Genomic DNA, 18,460 nt, shown 5'->3' on the forward strand with positions numbered 1-18,460 from the left:
CTGATAGTTGTCGTTCCGACTGCGAACGTGGCTGCTGCTGCAAACTCTGAAAACAGAAGAAAACGTATCATTGGGTTGAGAAATAACGATGAAACACTCTCGATGCAACCAACAAAGGGTCGAAAAAGCACCCTTAGCACGAACGACACTTACGTTTATAGTCCAGATGTACTGTATTTTCTCGAACAATTTTGCCGCGGTAAAAGGATCGCTCGAAATAAATCGGTTCTCCCGTTTAACAACTAGTTAATGAACTAGTAAAGCCTGTTTTATATCTCGGTGTAAGATAGCTGCGTTTCGAAGAACATCCGTAGTGCATACGCCATTTGAAACGTCTCGAGATTCCAAGTGAATCCCTAATTACGATATGCACACAGAGATATTATATTAGTGTGCATTTAATTTAATCGCTAAGAGTTGATATAACGTAATTTATATAATATTATATCGGAAAAGAACCGGTTCTTTAATTTCGTCGGGTCTAGAGTGCACAGTTACAGTCGTTTTATTTTATTGCCTGATAATACGTGCAAACACAAAAGATCGTAATCCTTTATCGGGGATTTTAATTTCATTTCGTTTTCTAGCAACGATAACTAATCGACGCGTATAAACCATGACCCACTTGCAATATTGAGTCGGCCTCGAAAACAACCGTGACCTTATCTACATCGTATCCCGCCGAGCAGATGTACCATATATCGATCGATATTCCTCCAATATTCACGAAAAAAAATGGGAAAGTTCGTAATTGACCTTAAGAATTTACACGCGATCGCTTCAAAAAGAGCATCGTCAAATTCAATTATACATATATCTCCCTTCGCACAAAATCACTTAAGCGTAAAATTAAAATATGAAAAGAGAGACGCGAAAATTAAGAAGTTGATGAAGTGATAATATTAGGGACAATATTGTTATACTTTTAAGAAAATGTTTTTATACGTTCCTTGTTCAATCATTTTATTGTCAGTATTATTTTTTTTAAATTTAATTATCAAAACTCTCCTCTCTGTCGTTAAAAATAAAATATGATTCATAATAGAAATAATACGCATAAAGCGTAACTAAAGAAAGATGTTATCATGATTTTATGTTACTTTGAAAAAGAAATTTTGCCCTTTAACTACCGTTGTAAAATTATGGTTATTTTTAGGTATCGTATTTCTAAATATTATATTTAGAAATCGTATAAGTACAATATTGTTAAACAAGCTCAGAGAAAATGTTTTTACGTTTCTCGTATAATCTTGTATCTCCTTTTCATTATTAATTTTAAAAATCCAATTATTAAAACTCTTCTCGCTGTCGTTAAAATATGATTCGTGATAAAAGTAATATAAACAAAATGTAGCTAAAAGAAACATCATGTGATTTTGAAAAAGGAAAAAAAAAAAACGTTTTTCCGTTATACACGATTATAAAATTATGGATACATCCAGGTATCGTATGCCATACTTAAAAATCGCAGACTAGCTGTAAAATATTTTTTAAACAGAACACCGAATAGACTATTTTTTGACGACTTACTTAGGCTTCAAAGCGAATCCAGCCGCGAGAAACTCCCTTCAAACAAAAGTTATATCGTTTCCCGGGATTCTCGAGCGAATCACTTCGCCTAGAAACGAGAGATACGAGATGGAACAATGTGACGCAGAGAGATACGCTACACTTTTGCTGAAAATTTCTCCGTAGTCTCAAACAAATGTATCTCTTTTGAACCGTTATATTCCGAGAAGCATATTTTACACAGGTGCGTCATTGCAGTCTTGGCAGTTTCAAAAATAAATATCTCCGATCCATATTTTATTTTGCACTGCATAACAATTTCTGTTTACATAATTGCAATAAAATATAAATGAAATTTTAAAAAAGATTAATTTCTTCTTTAATGTCTATAAATAAAAAATTTACAGATATTAATATAATATACAATTTTATTTAAAGAGATTTAAGACAAAGTATATATATATATTGCACAGCGGCTTTTATTGTACTCTTTAAGATTAAACGCGCAACGCAAGAATACGCATCTCAAAGATTAAAATAAATAATGTATTTAGAGCGTCCCGTTTATCTGATATAAATTTTTAACGCCTGTGAAATTGAACGATCGATTAAAATTTTCGTTTATAAGAACTATGTAATGCTTCTGGCTCCACATTCGATTCGTTACGGATACCGATTTGGAAGACAACAATTGCGAGTCATTTATGATCTCCAAAAGAAAGAGAGAGAGAGAAAGAGACATGCATTTAAAGCCCAAGCTTTCCACCGCGGCCTTCGTGCACGCGTACATGATAGACCACACGACGTGGCTATATTCAAGATCCGAGGATGCCAACCGATTAATACGCCGCCACGGCTGGCTGCCCCATTAGCTTTGATCGCTCACCAACACCGGCAATCCAGAGTACCGGGTGTTCACGCGCGACTTCCGCGCGCGCGCACGCGCGCGCGTCCTCGTGCAATGGGTGTTTACCGAGAGGCAACGTGCTCACTCGAGCGCGAATCTCCTCGTGTACTGACACTTCATTGATAATTTGCATATATACGCGGCCACCGTCCAACGAAAACCACCAAGATATAAATGCGCAGATAAGCACGTGCATGCGCGCGTCAAAGGTCGGGAGCTACGATCGGATTCACATACAGAATGCGAAATGCAGTTGGCTGCAATCAAAGTACGCCCCGATTACCGGTTGCATCGAAAATATTTGAGGTAAATAGAATATTGACTCTCTGTCTTTCTCTTTCTCTCTCTCTCTCTCTCTCTCTCTCTCTCTCTCTCTCTCTCTCTCTCTGTCTGTCTCTCTCTCTCTCTCTTTCTCTCTATCTCGGCTCACCAAGTGCATTCATGCGAAGCATCGCTTTTACCGTCAAAGACTGACCTTGCACAATATTCGTTGTGCATGAAGCGATTGACGGATTCTCGAGACGAGAAGACTGTCGAAACACTGGCCAAGAAAACAATAATACGCGCGATATACCTATTTAACTGCCCATTTATCTATTCTGGCACTTAAATTTAATCGTTAATAACGATTCATTTCCGCACCAGTACATGTTAATAAAGCAAACAGCGCTGAAACTAATCGACACTAACGTTACTATCGACGAAGTCGATTATTTTCGTAGAAAATTTGTAAAACGAGGTGCCTACTCAAATCTTCTAAAAAAAATTCCCTCATTTTCTAGGTATTTTTGTTCCAAGTAAAGATAATATTTTCAAGATTTTTTTAATACAACTTTCTCTAAAAAAAAAAAAAAAATTTTTATTACAGTTTTCTAACGTTTTTCATACGAAGAAAAAACACAAAACACCTCTTAGTTTCAAATGCTAGATTTATAAATATAATAAAAAATTGAATAACTTTCATAAGATAAGCATTTTTACTTGTATAAAATTTTCATTTCTTTATCATTAAAAATTACAAAGAATATGTACTTTGTATTCAATAATATGTTAAGACATTAATATATAAACAAAAAAAATTTATATATATACACATATATACATATATTTATAATATATTTTAAACGCAAAGTCTCACAAATTAAACAAATAATCTGGTCGTTAAATAAAAAAAAATGGCTCAAGACAAATTGAAACGCCAAGTTCACTCTATGTCTCACTTTGACTGCCAATTTTTTAAACATTTTTTGCCAGATTGTAAGCGCATGAGAGTTTCACATTACTTCTACAAAAAGTTCTATGCGTAAAAATTATTAGAATATTAAATTAAAATTAGAATATTAATTTATTAAACAATTTAAATTGCCAGCTTAAATGGTCGTATTTGGATATATCGACTTTAATAAGAGTTCATGTGTGTGTCAGTCTATAATTACTTTTAATTTCCAGATAGTTCTATGCGTAAAAATTACTAGAATATATATTTATTAAACAAATTAGACTGGTCGAGACGCTAAACGTACAAGTACCAAGATGAGATGTTGATCATATTTCAATTGTTCTATCGACTTTAATAAGATTGTGTTATTTTTTATGTCGTTATACTATCACTTATATATTTTCTAAAGAGTTCCAGGTGTGCGTAAAAATTATTAGAATATTTACTTAACAAATTAAATTGAAACATTGGTATAGCATGAGAAGTCTCATTTACATTCAGCGCCTTGGTTAATTTATTGGTATAATTATCTAATATAACATTCTAATAATTTTTATGCATAAATTTCTTGTAGAAATATTGATATTTTTTAATTAATTTTTCAATAATTATTCCGAAAATTGCAAAACGATATAAAACTTTTTTGCTCAGTTTTGCAGAGTCCGCTTAAAATCTGATAAAAAAATGCTAAAAAAATTGTCAACTAGCAAAGTAAACAGCATGTACTTAGCGTCTCAGTTTGTCCCAAATTTTTCATTTTTTTAATAGACTAAACTGTTTTGTTTAATCTATCAAGGGTTCTAAAACTGTTAAAAATAAAACCAGAACTCTCAATAATTAATGGAGTTTGCACAAAGTGAGAGACGCCAGTTTCACACACACGGCTGACTGTTTACAATACATATGAGAGCAAAATTATTAAAAAAAGAATTTTCAAAAAAATTCCCTGAATCCCAATAAAATTATATAACATTTTCCTGATTTTTCCAACTACAAAAAAACTCCCTGAGAATTCCAGATTTTCCATATTTTTCCAGAGAATAGACCTTCTGATAAAAGGTATATATTCAAATAATTAAGCACAAATAAACTTCAACTTCAAAATTGCCTTTTATGCAAATGTTACAAGATTAAAGCTAAACTGCTAATTAAAATATTCGTAAATTTCATGTTTAATACTTTAGGCAATGATTTTCGTTTATTGATATTATACACAAATTATTGTAATAAAATATTGTATTATTATTATAATATTAGTGTAGTAAATTTAAGCAAATTCTATGTGACATTCACAAACATAAATTAATTCAACTAATTTTGAACCAAAGAATTTTAACAGATAAGAATAAAAAAATTAATGAACAGTTTTTAAATAACAAATAATGTTTTTTTTCTCATTAATAATACCCTCGCTCTTCTACAAAAATTGTCAACGATCTCTCGTGTCGTAATTAGCCACACAAATGGGGATTAATTGTTCCTTTAGGCGATTAATCGTGAAAGATCAATGATGCACACGTTTAGTTAAACGAGCAGATTGGCTCAACCGGTTCCCATGCGATAAGCTGGTTCGCAAGAAATTCCCGGCTCTCGTGAAACAGGTGAGTATACCTGTCGAGAAAAAGGGAATCCGCGGCAACAAAATATCGGTCTTACGACGCTCTTCGTGGTCCGCGACTACGATCTATATGCGAATACAGGGCATATGGGACGCGATAATCAATGTCAAACGACGTACGCGCACCACGTGGGCAGAGACTAATAACCGTCCGTAAACAGTGGATCGTCGAACGCGGCCGAGGCCGAAGGGAGAGGCATATACACACACACACACATATATATATATATATATATATATATATATATATATCTCTGATACACCCTGAACATCGGATAATCTCGATATCCCGATAGCGTCGTACACGCTTCGCTGCCGCGCGATTAATGCCCGCCGTCGCCGTCTAGGACGATACGATGTAAACCTCTGTCCAACCTCTCGCTCTACGAGTCATGCTCGAGTTGGTCATCGATATTATTTAAGGGACGATTCGTACCGGTGACTTGACGTCAACCCATGTTCGCTTACGTAAGTTCGCGCGCTCGCGTATCAAAGGAGGATAATCGAGGATAGAGATGGTTTATTGTTACGTCGAACGCTCTACTGGTTAGCTGACTCGGATGACTAAAATGTTTGCATATAAAATAAATTTGAAATGTAAAAATGTTTTAAACACATGGAGAACATATTTTATATTCCAAATTTTAATATTTTATATTATTTCAATTTTTTAATCAATCAACATTCCGTTATATATTATTTAAATTTATTTAAAATTCAGAAAAAGGAGAGAAAAACTCACCGGCACCTTCCCGTTAACCTTCCCAGCGTGGTTGTTCTCCAGCAATGGCGCGCTGCTGCTCTTGCCGCCCATTTCTACGGCCAGAGGTTCTGGTTTTAGCTGAAGACTGGCCGCCGATGGTGAAGACGGTGCTCGAGGCGGTGTCTCCAGCAATTCGCCCGAGCTCAAGGAACTGCTCGCGGTAGTAGACAAGCCTGTGGCAGAAGAAAAATAATAATTGAATAACTAGATTAGAATTTATAATATATAGAGAATTCCAACTCCTCCAATTTTTTTTAAAGTGAATACTCTAGCCATTTTGAGAACGACTTTTTCTCAGTGAAATTGTTGATATCAATAATTTTCGAGTTATAAGCGATTGAAAAAGAAGAGCTTTACATAAATTAAACTTTTGTGGAGCTAAAAGATTAACGCAGCTACATTTTGCATTTAATTTTAGATATAATTTACTTTAATAAAATATTAATAATTAAAAAATATTAATTAAAAGACTTAGTTACAAAGATGTAATAATGACAAAAATTGATAGCTTACAAAAAATGATAACTTTGCTCGATATTTTCGCTGAGGGAAAAACGTCAGGAAATTCACCTTTAAAAGGAAATTCGAAAGAAACACCTTGTATACAAGCAAACTAATACGGTACATATATCGCGAACCTTCGAGCAAAATTTTCAAAAAAAAAAAAAAAAAAAAAAAAAAAAGATTCATATACCACGTGTAATAAGGAAATAGAAAAGATATAAAATAACACTATATTACTCACATAGCGGTAAATTCGTAGGTCTGGACGTCTTGATCCTCGGCAAGGAATCGTCGAGGCCGCTACTACTGTCCACCACATCTTGCAAATATTGATCGTCGTTCTGTTTCGTTTGCGTGTGCACGCTTTCGCGTTTAACCCACACGTCCTGCGAATTCTTGTCATTTCGAGAGCTCAATTTCGATGGTCGTCGCCGGATTCGCTCCCACGTCTCTTTACGGTGACATTTATTTGGTGTAGATGCTACGCGAGAGACAAGCACGAGTGTATTGAGACTTTAGTAGAAGTCAATTTTTATATAATACAATTTATATAATTATTATGTGTATAAATATAATATAATTCACACACAATATAACACAATGTAATCGCGTCAAAGTATATATTACATAAACGAGAAAAGAATTTTGTTATTGTAAGTCACATTTACGTTATAAATATAAATCATGAATAATTTATATCTGATGAAATGAAATGCTACAAAGATACCAAGGAAAATATAATATAAATATTAAAAAAAAACAATATTAAAAATATTTTTATTAACTTACGTTTAGTCAAGCGCCGATCCGTGCTTCTGGGAGGACTCGCTGTTCCAATTCCGCTTTCGAGCGGAGATGCTCTGTCAGTGGTATCCGGCGACAGACTTCCGGAGGAAATCTCGTCCATGCTCTGCAAGAGGTCCTGAGATGACGACGACGATCTATTGTCGTCGTCCACGGTGTCTTGGGGAGAAACTGGGTCTAACGTGCTTTCATCTTGCAACGACTGAGAATCTAATTGGGACTCGGCTGCAGTGAAGAGAAACGCGATTTAATAAAAATACAACTAGATCTGCAATATTAATTTTCGTTTATTATATTATATTATATCAATCGAATTAATAAAAACATCGATTTAATAAAAATGTAAATACATCTGCCATATTAATTTTCGCTTATTATATTATATCCATTGAATTAAATATGTTGAACTTTTTATATATTAGCACAGTATCTTACACTATAAAATATTTTCCGAAAACTAGCTTTATAATAAATAGTCAAATATAACTTTTTTCAAATTTTAAGCATTTTAATTTTTTTAGTAAAAATAGAAATCTTAAATATAATTTTAAATTAATAATATTAATTAATATTATTAGCAAAACATGTACATATCTTTTTACGTGTTCTATCAACTTTTTACTGACAATGAGAAAAATAATTTCTCGATCAAAACAGATACCGAAAGAGCAAAATATAAAATTACAAAGTCTCATTTTGTACCACTCGTAACAAATTATTCAAAACATAATATAATTTTAATAAATGCAAAAAAAAGCAGAAAATTAATCATACATAAATAATCGATTAATAAAACGCTTTTAATCGTGTACTGGTTTTACAGAAAACCAGAACAGAAGTAATTTAAATTTCACGGACATTAATTTTTTTCAGTAAGAATAAAATCTTAAATATAATTTTACATCAATTAATAATATTAGCAAAATAACATGTACATCATCTTTTTATATGCTCTATCAATTTTCTACCGGAAAAAAATGATTTTTCAATCAGAAAAAATACCAAAAGAGAAGAATATAAAAAGTATATAAATATATAGAATATTAAAAAATAATATAAAAAATAAATTTAAAATTATAATGTCCTATTCTGTATCATTTAAACGTACAAAAATAATTACTCGAAACAGATATAACTTTAATGGACGCAAAAGATAAACAGGAAATTAATCAACATGTAAATCATCGATTAACGAAACTCTTGAAATAGTCGCGTATACTAGATTACGGAGAACCAGAACGGAAATACATTTCACGGACGTTAACTAATTCTATGAATATATATTAAGTGGGCCGTGTAAAGGATCGGGATGATATGAAAATTACCTTGGGGAGAGTCGCAATCACTGACCCAGGTAAAGCTGGAACTTCTCGAAATCGCCGGCGAGGTTTGAGTCGCCATGTCGGAGCAAGTGAGAGAGTCCACCATCGGTGGACTATTTGGGCAACAAGAACCCGAACCATTACGTATCCTCGATAACAGGGATTGCAGAGAAATAGGCAGCTGCAAATAGAATAAAATAAAGTAATCAGATTTCGCGCTTTCTGTCGTTTAAAGTACATTTGTTGTAAATGCTAAAGCAATTTAGTGCTGATTTAAAAATGTCATAACAAATAATAACTATTATATATATTTTTAGTATTTTATTTTATTATTTTTAAATATTTAAAAATATATTAATTTAAATGTCTATTAAATGTCTAAAAAAAAATTTATATGTAAAATTATTTCTAACAGACACTTAAATTAATATATATTTTTTTAATTTGATTATATTTATATAATTATATCATTATATAATTTTATATATTTAAAAAAACCTACATATTTATATATCTTTGTTTTAAATATATAAAACTATATAATTTATATATACAATTTTTTTAAACCAATGTTTATTTAAATCTATTCGTGGATTATAATTTTCATTGGTTATTGAAATATTAAAAATTTCATCGATACGCATTGTAATATATATATATATATATATGTGTGTGTGTGTGTGTATATATTGTGATAGAATAGATAAAAACAATGCATAATTAATTCCAACATTGATAACAAGAGACTAATTATTGACAAAAATCAATATTGAAACTTACGGATCCAGCTCTCGCGTTCTGCTCTTCTATTATCTTCTTTACGTCAACGTGCTCGAATTTGACGATGGTGCCATTCACGATCCCGTGATTCTCCCCGATGTCGTGATTCTCGGGCAAGTCGCAACTCACCGCGACATCGTTACCCCATGGTCGTTGCAGCAGAGAGAACTTTTTCAAGTCTACCGGGCTAACTTGCCTGATATCTCTATCCGATTCCGACAGTCGCTTCGCAATAATATCCGAGTGTAAAGTTAATGGCGAAATCGCTCTCTTTTTGGCAAATGTTTCCTTCGAGTTCACCTTGCCGTTTTTCGTCTCGCGGAGCATATCGTTTCTCACACGCATCAGCTCTTGATCCGGCAGCGAGGACACGCTCACCAGGATAACGTCGTCCGAGTTCTCGTGAAACATTGAGATATGCCGTTTTCTCAACAACTTCGAGAACGGTGGTTTCTTCTCCTCCGTCGGCGTCACCGGCGCTGACTTTGGCACACGATTGTCCAAGGATCTAGACCTGCTCTCGTCGTTCACGAACACGTCGTCGTAATCGGGATCCATTGTCTCCTGATCGTCTGCGCCTCTTGATCGGAGCCTCTGCAATCGCGCAGCCTTTCTACGCTTCTGGTTCGTCAAGTTGATAGGTAGACTTATCTTTCTCTCGGATTTCTGTCGCGGTGGCAATTTCGCACCGGCCTCCTCGGGCTCCTCCTCGGCGCTTTTAAACAAGCTTCCGATGTTATTGTCATTGGTCCTCGAGCTTAATCCTACAGGTGTCTTTGGTGCATGGCAAGGATTCAATTGCGCGTCCTTCAGGGCACATCCGCGCTCCAGCTTCGACGGTAGACTAGAGGTGATTCGATCGATCTGGCACCTGATCGAATTCATCGGCAGGCAGTTGCTGGGCTCGTCGTAGTCGGAACTCGGCGCGTCCGTCGTGTGAAATCGATCGCGTTTGCCGATGATATCTTGCAGATTCTCCGGCAAACTGTCGCTCTTCCTGCCCTCCGAAGAGATCACTCGATCGTGCGGCTCGTCGTAATCGGAATTCAGTAGGCAGCGACAGTCGTCGTCAACGAACAGCCTGCCGTTTCTGCGATCTCGAGAATTCTCCTCGTCCCGAGGAGGCTCATGTTCACCGCTGGACGTTCGATCGGAACACTCGCTGTCGGATAACCCGAATTCGTTCAGCAACTCCTTGTACTGTATCACCCTGACGTCGTCATCGCTGATTTCCTTCTTCTTATTCTCTTTGATCAGTTCGCTGATCTCCTTGGCAATTATGCTATTGAATTCTGCGAGGATATTGTTCGACCAATCGCCGAGATCTTCGCCGCTCCTCGTCAACGAATTTTGTCTTCTTACAAAGCCGTGGGTCCTCGTGCTGGCTGGCAAGGATCTTGAAGTGAACGATTCATTCGCGTAGTTGGACGATTTTTCAGTCTGAGTCGAATGCTTTGGCTCATCCGTGATGTGAAGCGAAGTCGTTGGAACTGATTCGATTATCTCGCCAATTTCCTCCTGAAGACAATCAAAAATTCAAAGCGTCAAAAATTTGTTACGTTGTCGAAAACAAGCTTTTTCAAGCAACATTATTTTTTTTCTTTAGCAAAACATAATATAAAATCGTGAAAATAACATTACATGCGTGTTTAACAAGTTAAAGAGGAAACATCGCTCAAACGGCCCTCGATCGAGGCTGAAGAGAAACTCGCAAAATATCTTGTCGACGATAGAGAGTAACCTTTGCGTGGATATTTCACGCGTACAGTTAGCAAGCGGTATGTATTTTTAAAATGGCGCATATAATGAAGCGGTTACACGAGAGAGGCTGGCGGTCCTTGATGCTCGTCATGCGAGGTATAAAATGAAGGAACCGACCAGCTGCCGCGACTTAAGACGAACCGATTTCAACGTGCATTTCTCTTTCTTTCTTTCTCGCTTTCTCATTTTATTTAGCTATCAATCGCATTTTTCCTCTTCTCTTCAGGTTTCAAGACACTCTTACGCGCTGTCATTATGAATATATCAGTCAAGACTATGTGAAGAAAATGCATTAATATAAAATTATAACTATATAAAAAATACACTTGTATAAAATTTATTCTCTTAAATAGATATTAAGATAAAATTGATTAAATTTGATTATTTGAATAAAAAAAGACAATATTTATATATCATGTCTGATATTTTAATCATTTATCAATAAAAATTACATTCGGTATCTGTAATTTGAGAAAACTAATATATTTAACGTTACTACATTTATTGATAATGTAAGTTACTTGATATAAAAAGTCACAATCTGCAGGTAATTTTTTTCTTTAAATAATAATACGCTAAAATATGTACGTAGAATCTTCAAGCCGAGCCTGACTAGCTCTCTTTCACTGTACAGGCAAGTTAAATTGAATTTGCATAAGTCCCTCGATGCAGTTCAACCCACGCGATCTCGATACACACGAGACAGCCGCGACCGGACGAAACTGACTCTTTAGTCATCGTATCGACGTATCGAATTATATCGGATGGAAAGAATAAGCTTGATTAAATCGAGAAGGTAAAGATAATTTGCGATCCAGTCGGGAATTCTGACTCGATCCAAAAATAAATAGGAAAAAAAAAAAGAAAAAGAAAAAGAAATATAAGCGCCATTGGAAACCGAAGGATTAAAAAAATTACGAAAAGACGTCTTCAATCAAAGTCTTACGAACTAGGAAATAATTACGGACACTGTGTAAGAGGAAGAATGAGAGTCTTGGAACCGCAGCTACTTCTACGAGCGAAATTTATAGGCTGCCGTGCGTATGCAAAACCACCGTTGCACGCAGTTAGCTTAACCAGCGAGTTTAGCGAAACTCATCAAGACACGGGCATGCACGACGTGTCCATCGTGTCGGCCGCGTAAGACGAAGATAAGAGCGATGGTAGAGAGGAGATCTCGGATACATCCAGCCGGACGATCAATCATCGTGCACGAGCTTCCCATTGTTCCTACGCGGGTGTTACATCGTGCGCCTTAGGCTAAATGCAGCTGGACATGCTGCGTGGGATATAACTGTCTCGAACGTGTCAACCCGTTTACTATCGGCGACCAACCTCTCGCGGCTTTGATATACCTTGATCTATCCCGGGGACCAGTCTATTCCAACAGGTTAATCCCGGCGTTGGCGGATACGCTCATAAAGCAATTAGGAACTCGTCTCGAGGATAATCCGACTGTAACCGTTAACACAATGAGCATGTTCGAAAGCCTGACCTTTACATCCATTGTACCAATTCACTACGTGGGAGTGAGTTACACATGCCGTGAAATTTTGTAGCTGTCTAAAACGCGAAAGAATTCTTTGAAATCTAAACATTTTCGAGCTGCCCGATTTTGATCAAAAATTAGTTGTAGCTACATTGGAAATTATTTAGATACAAATATATCGCCAAAAAAATTAAGGATAGGTAGAAATTTCAATCAAAGAGAAAATCTTTTTTAAAAATTTCCTCAGTTTCAATAAAATTCCAAAAGAATTCCCTGATTTTCCCAGATACAAAAATTTTCGTCAGCCATATTTTCTATATTTTTCCAGAGAGTAGACACCCTAAAGATACTGCGAAATTAGAAGAATAATTTTTACTCATCGAAAATTTATTACAACGTCTGTACCTCGTTATACGTCATAGATTATTTTTGGACGCCTCTTTCGCACCCTGACGGACGAGTCAACAAAGCGACGACTTTCTCGTCTGTCCGTCCGTGCGACCGATTGTTCACGTGAATCTTAATCGCCGTAATTGTTGATGGATCGAGTGCAACGTTTCCGTCGAAGGACGCGGAAGCGCAGGCGCGTGAATCGTCCTGATTGGAATCGCGTTTAATCTCCGCTATACACCTACAATGGTGCGCTGCCATCGGCGGGCAATCGCCATGTGCCATTCTAATATTCTCCATCCATAACGCCTCGGCCGGTGCATTTATCAAGCCGATATTTATGTGAAAGCACGCACGTCGCGCTTCTAGCAACGCACTTTCTTCCTGCTCGAGATAGCTCTTGTACCGTGCAATGATTAGACGCGGGCGCGTCTGGAAAATTTTCTCTCGCCTCCGCGTAGGCCGGCTGTCCGCTGATGATAACGACAATCAGCGAGACTGACGTTGCTGGCAAACAATAAATTAACGCCGTTGTAATTGATAGTGAAAATTGTTTGACGACGATATTATTTACGAGGCATAAATTTTTATTTTAATTAAGAAATATAACACAAAAATAAACGCGACATGTAAATTTTAATTGCTTTGATTGCTTAACAAAAATAAGTAAATAAAATTTTTACGTAGAAATTATATATATGCATAAATTGATTTGACAAGTGAAAATGACTGCTCGTCAAAAAAGAAAGTCTCGATAGTTTTAACTTAGGCGGTAAAATCAAGTTGTGTAAGATATTCAGAGTTATCAACAATAATTGCAGAGTGCCAAATTAATCATTGGCCTGTCGAACCGTTAATTTGTGACCAAATAAATTAATTAGCGAGTGACACGGAAGTAACATGACCGATTGCAAACATGCAATTTCACCGTGCGAAATGCACGTCCTTCTTAAAATGAGAAAAGTCGTCAATCAGCTCGGATAAGAAAAAAATTTTGAAAAAATATCAGTGTCGTTCATTAAGCGAAGAAACTTGTCGCACGTCAAAGTTGCCGATACATCCGCCAAGTATGGCCAGTATGCGTGCCGACAGTTCCCAAGTAGTGTGTGAATTTAAATTAATATTCAAATTAAAGGTAGTAAATCTTGATATTTTTTCTCACTGAAGTAATGAACGAGATTTTAACATATATTTATTACGCTGTTTATCCTATAGCTCATAGCTTTTTATATTTATATTCTTTCTTCTTCAGTCAAGCGTAAAATCGTTACGTATCATGTGTATAGGATTCTACAAAGATAATTTTAAACCACAAAAAAAACTTGTAGAAATTCGTTAATATGTTTATTTTAATGGGTTTTAAATATAATCCATATAATTTTAATATTTTAATATCTTTAAAATATTTTCTAATATTTTCTTATTTTAACTTTTTTTATTTTTTAATAACCATGAAATTTGGCTTTAATCTTACAAATAATTTAAGCTAAATTTTTTTATGTCAAATTATTTTTGCAGATTAAAAAAATTTTCATAGACGTAATCGAGATGTCAAAGGACAAAAAAGTAGGTTTTGAATATTCAATTTCTATAATCAATTTTAATTAAATTGATTTCTCTATGTGTATAAATATTATTCGTATGAAAAAAAAACTCCACGAAATTATAAGTATGCATTCACATTTAAAGCATATTAATTAGCATCAGCCGAAAGCTTTAAGATTCGTGCATAAAGAATGATCTTTCAAATCGAATTAAAGTAACGTTTTAATTGTCACATAAATAACGGCTCGTGCCCAAACGATATATCGCATTTCATTTCAAAGAATCGATCTTAGCAGATCGACGATTTTCGCACTCGCGCGTGCCACTCCATCCGCTCGCTATCATCAAACCGGTTAATTAATTGCGGTGCTAATTAGCGCCAATTACTGCATAAATCAGATGAATTTCTACGGTAGACACAGACCCTCTGAAATAAAACTCAATCAGTCGCGTGATGATCAGCGATTTATAATATTGGCTTTCGCGCTGTTTAATTTAGATACATATTTTGCATGCTTTTCTCGCCGCAATACCTAGCATAAAATAAAAATACAATATTAATTAATTGACTGATTGCTCAGTCACATCCGCATTAAACGACACGCTAATTTAAGAGATTACCGTGACATTAAATGCGCGAGGTCTAAGATCGATATATCGAATGAAATGTGTGTGACCTATCGATCGGATAGAAATTGCTATTTACACATTGATCAACTCTCATTTCATCGATCTTATCTTATTTTCCCACATACTACAACAGATAATAACTTGAAAATTTTACTACTCGGCTCTTAATTAATTTTCCACAACGATCGTAATATTTTATGTCGTCGTATTATCGGCTATGAATTTCCCACCTCAATTATCAACTCTACATATACATATAATAATATTAATCTAACAGCAACAGACTATTTATTTCACATTTCTTCATCATTTTTCACGACACAAATTATAAAGAGTTCTATTAACATTAAGAGAATGTACTGCGATAATGCATTTACACAGTCGATATTTCTAAATCTACTCTTTAATTGTGGTATGTCTTGTATTTTATGAATAAATATTTTAAACTTACAAAAGTAACTTGAAATAAAAAAATTTAGCTTCAATTATTTATATAAGATTAAAGAAAATTAATAGTCAAGTTTCATCGACATAAAAATATTTCACAAATTAAAATATTAAAATTATAAATTTCTACTGTCAAATATTTACATATATCTCTAATATAGCACATTTTCAAGATATGCTTCTCCATTTATCATCTTAGAATTTTTGTTCCATTTATTATCTGCTCCATTTTATGGGTATTACTAACCATCACAGTGCGATTATTATTCTCTGATAAACCACATGTTTCCATGTTCCATTCAATCGATCGTAAACGAAAGATGTCGCGCGAGGTTACATGATCGGAATCCAACCGATCTTCATTGGCGCGTGGAACGTGCGTGTCGCGATGCCAAGGATCTCAGGTGTCTTGTACATACGCGTCCACGGTGGACGGGGTCTTATTTGTCTGCATGAAGGATCTTCTCGCATATTTCTCGACGGTCACGAAATGACGAATTCCCGCCGGCAACGGATTTTAGCACTTATTATAAAGTGCGATAACAACAACTGTAATTTCATCCAATTACGTAGTTACATGGAATGTCCTAGAACTACCAGATGTTTTTTCCCAATCACTGCTGCTAGAGAAAAAGACTACAAGAATAATAGCGGTTTATAATAATAAAGCATTAAAAGTGTTGCGTAAGAAATTAACTGATAAATTCTTGTAGCATTTTTGCTAAAAAAAATATGCGCATCTTTAAATTTATTATAAAATATAAAAAGACAGTATAAAATAAATTATGTGTATGAAATTGCTAATGTATGTTTAATAATATGAAAAACATGTACGCGTGCATCTCGTAGCTTGATGGTTTCTGAAAACTGAAGAAACTGAAAGATATATAAATATTGAATATAGTCTTAATATCAAATTTAACTATCCACTTTTCTATATAGACTTTCAGTTCAGCGATTAGAAAATCATCTGGAGATCATTATCTCGCGTACACGTCCGCCTATTTTGTCGAACGATGTCTTCGACGGAGATACGTCGATTAAGGTCAACGTATGATCGCCAGCTGACATTAAAATCACAAATAATCGATTAATTGTAAAAAAAACCGTCTTTCAACATTTATTCGATGCCATAATTCATTTAATAATTATCGTAAGCACTTTTGAATGCTACAAGAAAGTACTTGTCGGGAAATTAATTGCGCCCCTCCTTTTGCTAATAACGTTAAACTCGAAAGCCGCGACACCGAGTAACACGATGCGTAACAAGAAGTCTCGTAATTCTCACACGCATGCATATATCATATCATACGTCACGAGTTTGATCGCGCGTTACAAGTAAATGTAAAACTAGATTTATGCGTTAACGCGTATATCTCGTTATTTATTTCGCACAAGAGAGAGAGAGAGAGAGAGAGAGAGATCTGGTCTCTTACTTTCCACTTTATATCAATACGCTTCTCTTTACATCGGGATACGTAACCGGCTTTTTATCGTAGACACTCTTTCTCCGCTATATATAATTGCATTATAAATCCGTCCTCCGTTAGATTGACGCATAAATAATGTCAGTTTCAAACGCCGAGCAAATATGTTTCGCAATACGCACACTCGAACACGCTTTTGTGCAATCATATAAATTTGTCCGCAAATAACGTGGCGGCAAATAAGCTTAGAATATAGTAATAATAATTAAAGTATTTTTTAAGTGATATATAAATTATACATGCAATCTAATAATAATAAAAGAATACGTACATTCATACAAATAATAATTATATATTATTTATATATATATATGGTATTATATATAAGAACGTAATATGTATTATATGTATAGATTTATTAATTACAAAAATTAAATATTGATTAAACACTCTCAGAAAATTTAATTAATCAATTATTCAATGTGTGATCTTAATTCTATAAATAATTCTACTTGTTATATCCGTTATATACCTGACTTCTAATTTTAAATCGCGACACGATTTATCTCTACGGACGAGAGCCTCTCGTAATATCGTCGCCTAAATCTGATCATTAAGGAAGCAATCGACAGGATATTCAAGAGTTACGCAAGTCGTAAAAGCACCGCAATCGAAATGCAAGTCGGGATTTGTCGGCGTGCTTTCTACGAGTCGATGGGACGAGTGTCAACATTTACTGCAACCGGTCTAGCAATAAAATATCGCTATTCCTCGTTATGAGCACTGGCGGAAGTTTATACGATATTTTTTTCGCCCCGCGGGCTCGTCCGATTGAAAGCACTGGCAGCAAAAAAGTGGAGGAGAAAAAAAGAAGAAAAAAAAAAAAAAAAAAAAAAACAGCAAAGAGGCAAATCAGGCGCGCGGGTCAGAGAGATTTCATCAAGTCCATTTAAGAGAATCGCTCCGAGGCTTTTCTTCTTCAAGCGATCTCGCGGATCGACCGCGTTTCCTTCGTTCAGGAAACATACAGGATATTCGCGTTCGCTCGATTATTATTACGTGTAAATCACGCATGTGATTATTTCTAATCCAATGATGGATGAATATCCATTGCTAATTTGCTCGCAAGTCATAGAATTTGATTACTCTCCTCTTAAAAATATTAATACACGCATACGCATTATATACCTATATTACACGTGACTATTCTTTATCTGATTTATTGAAATGTCGATGGCGCTATCTGGGTTAAAACAGAATATTAATGAACGATGAGCGTGTATGTTAGCCATCGATATTAGTGACGGGAAATCAAGATGTATCGGAATACATTCAACGCATCCCA

The 18,460-nt window shown here is 35.0% G+C and overlaps 1 protein-coding gene across 3 annotated transcripts in view; it reads right to left on the reverse strand.

Moving 5' to 3' along the window:
- Positions 1–18,460, reverse strand: part of Cv-c (RhoGTPase activating protein) — a 230,120-nt gene that overhangs the window by 141,774 nt on the left and 69,886 nt on the right. For all 3 annotated transcript variants that reach the window (XM_072897445.1, XM_072897443.1, XM_072897444.1), the window contains exons 3-8: positions 9,427–10,944; positions 8,650–8,827; positions 7,310–7,549; positions 6,762–7,001; positions 5,996–6,189; positions 1–46 (exon numbers count right to left, since the gene is read on the reverse strand). In XM_072897445.1, the coding sequence (XP_072753546.1) occupies positions 1–46; positions 5,996–6,189; positions 6,762–7,001; positions 7,310–7,549; positions 8,650–8,827; positions 9,427–10,944 (2,416 nt within the window). The remainder of the gene's footprint in view (positions 47–5,995; positions 6,190–6,761; positions 7,002–7,309; positions 7,550–8,649; positions 8,828–9,426; positions 10,945–18,460) is intronic.

Source organism: Anoplolepis gracilipes, chromosome 8 (assembly GCF_047496725.1).
Source record: "Anoplolepis gracilipes chromosome 8, ASM4749672v1, whole genome shotgun sequence".
Lineage (NCBI taxonomy): Eukaryota > Metazoa > Arthropoda > Insecta > Hymenoptera > Formicidae > Anoplolepis > Anoplolepis gracilipes.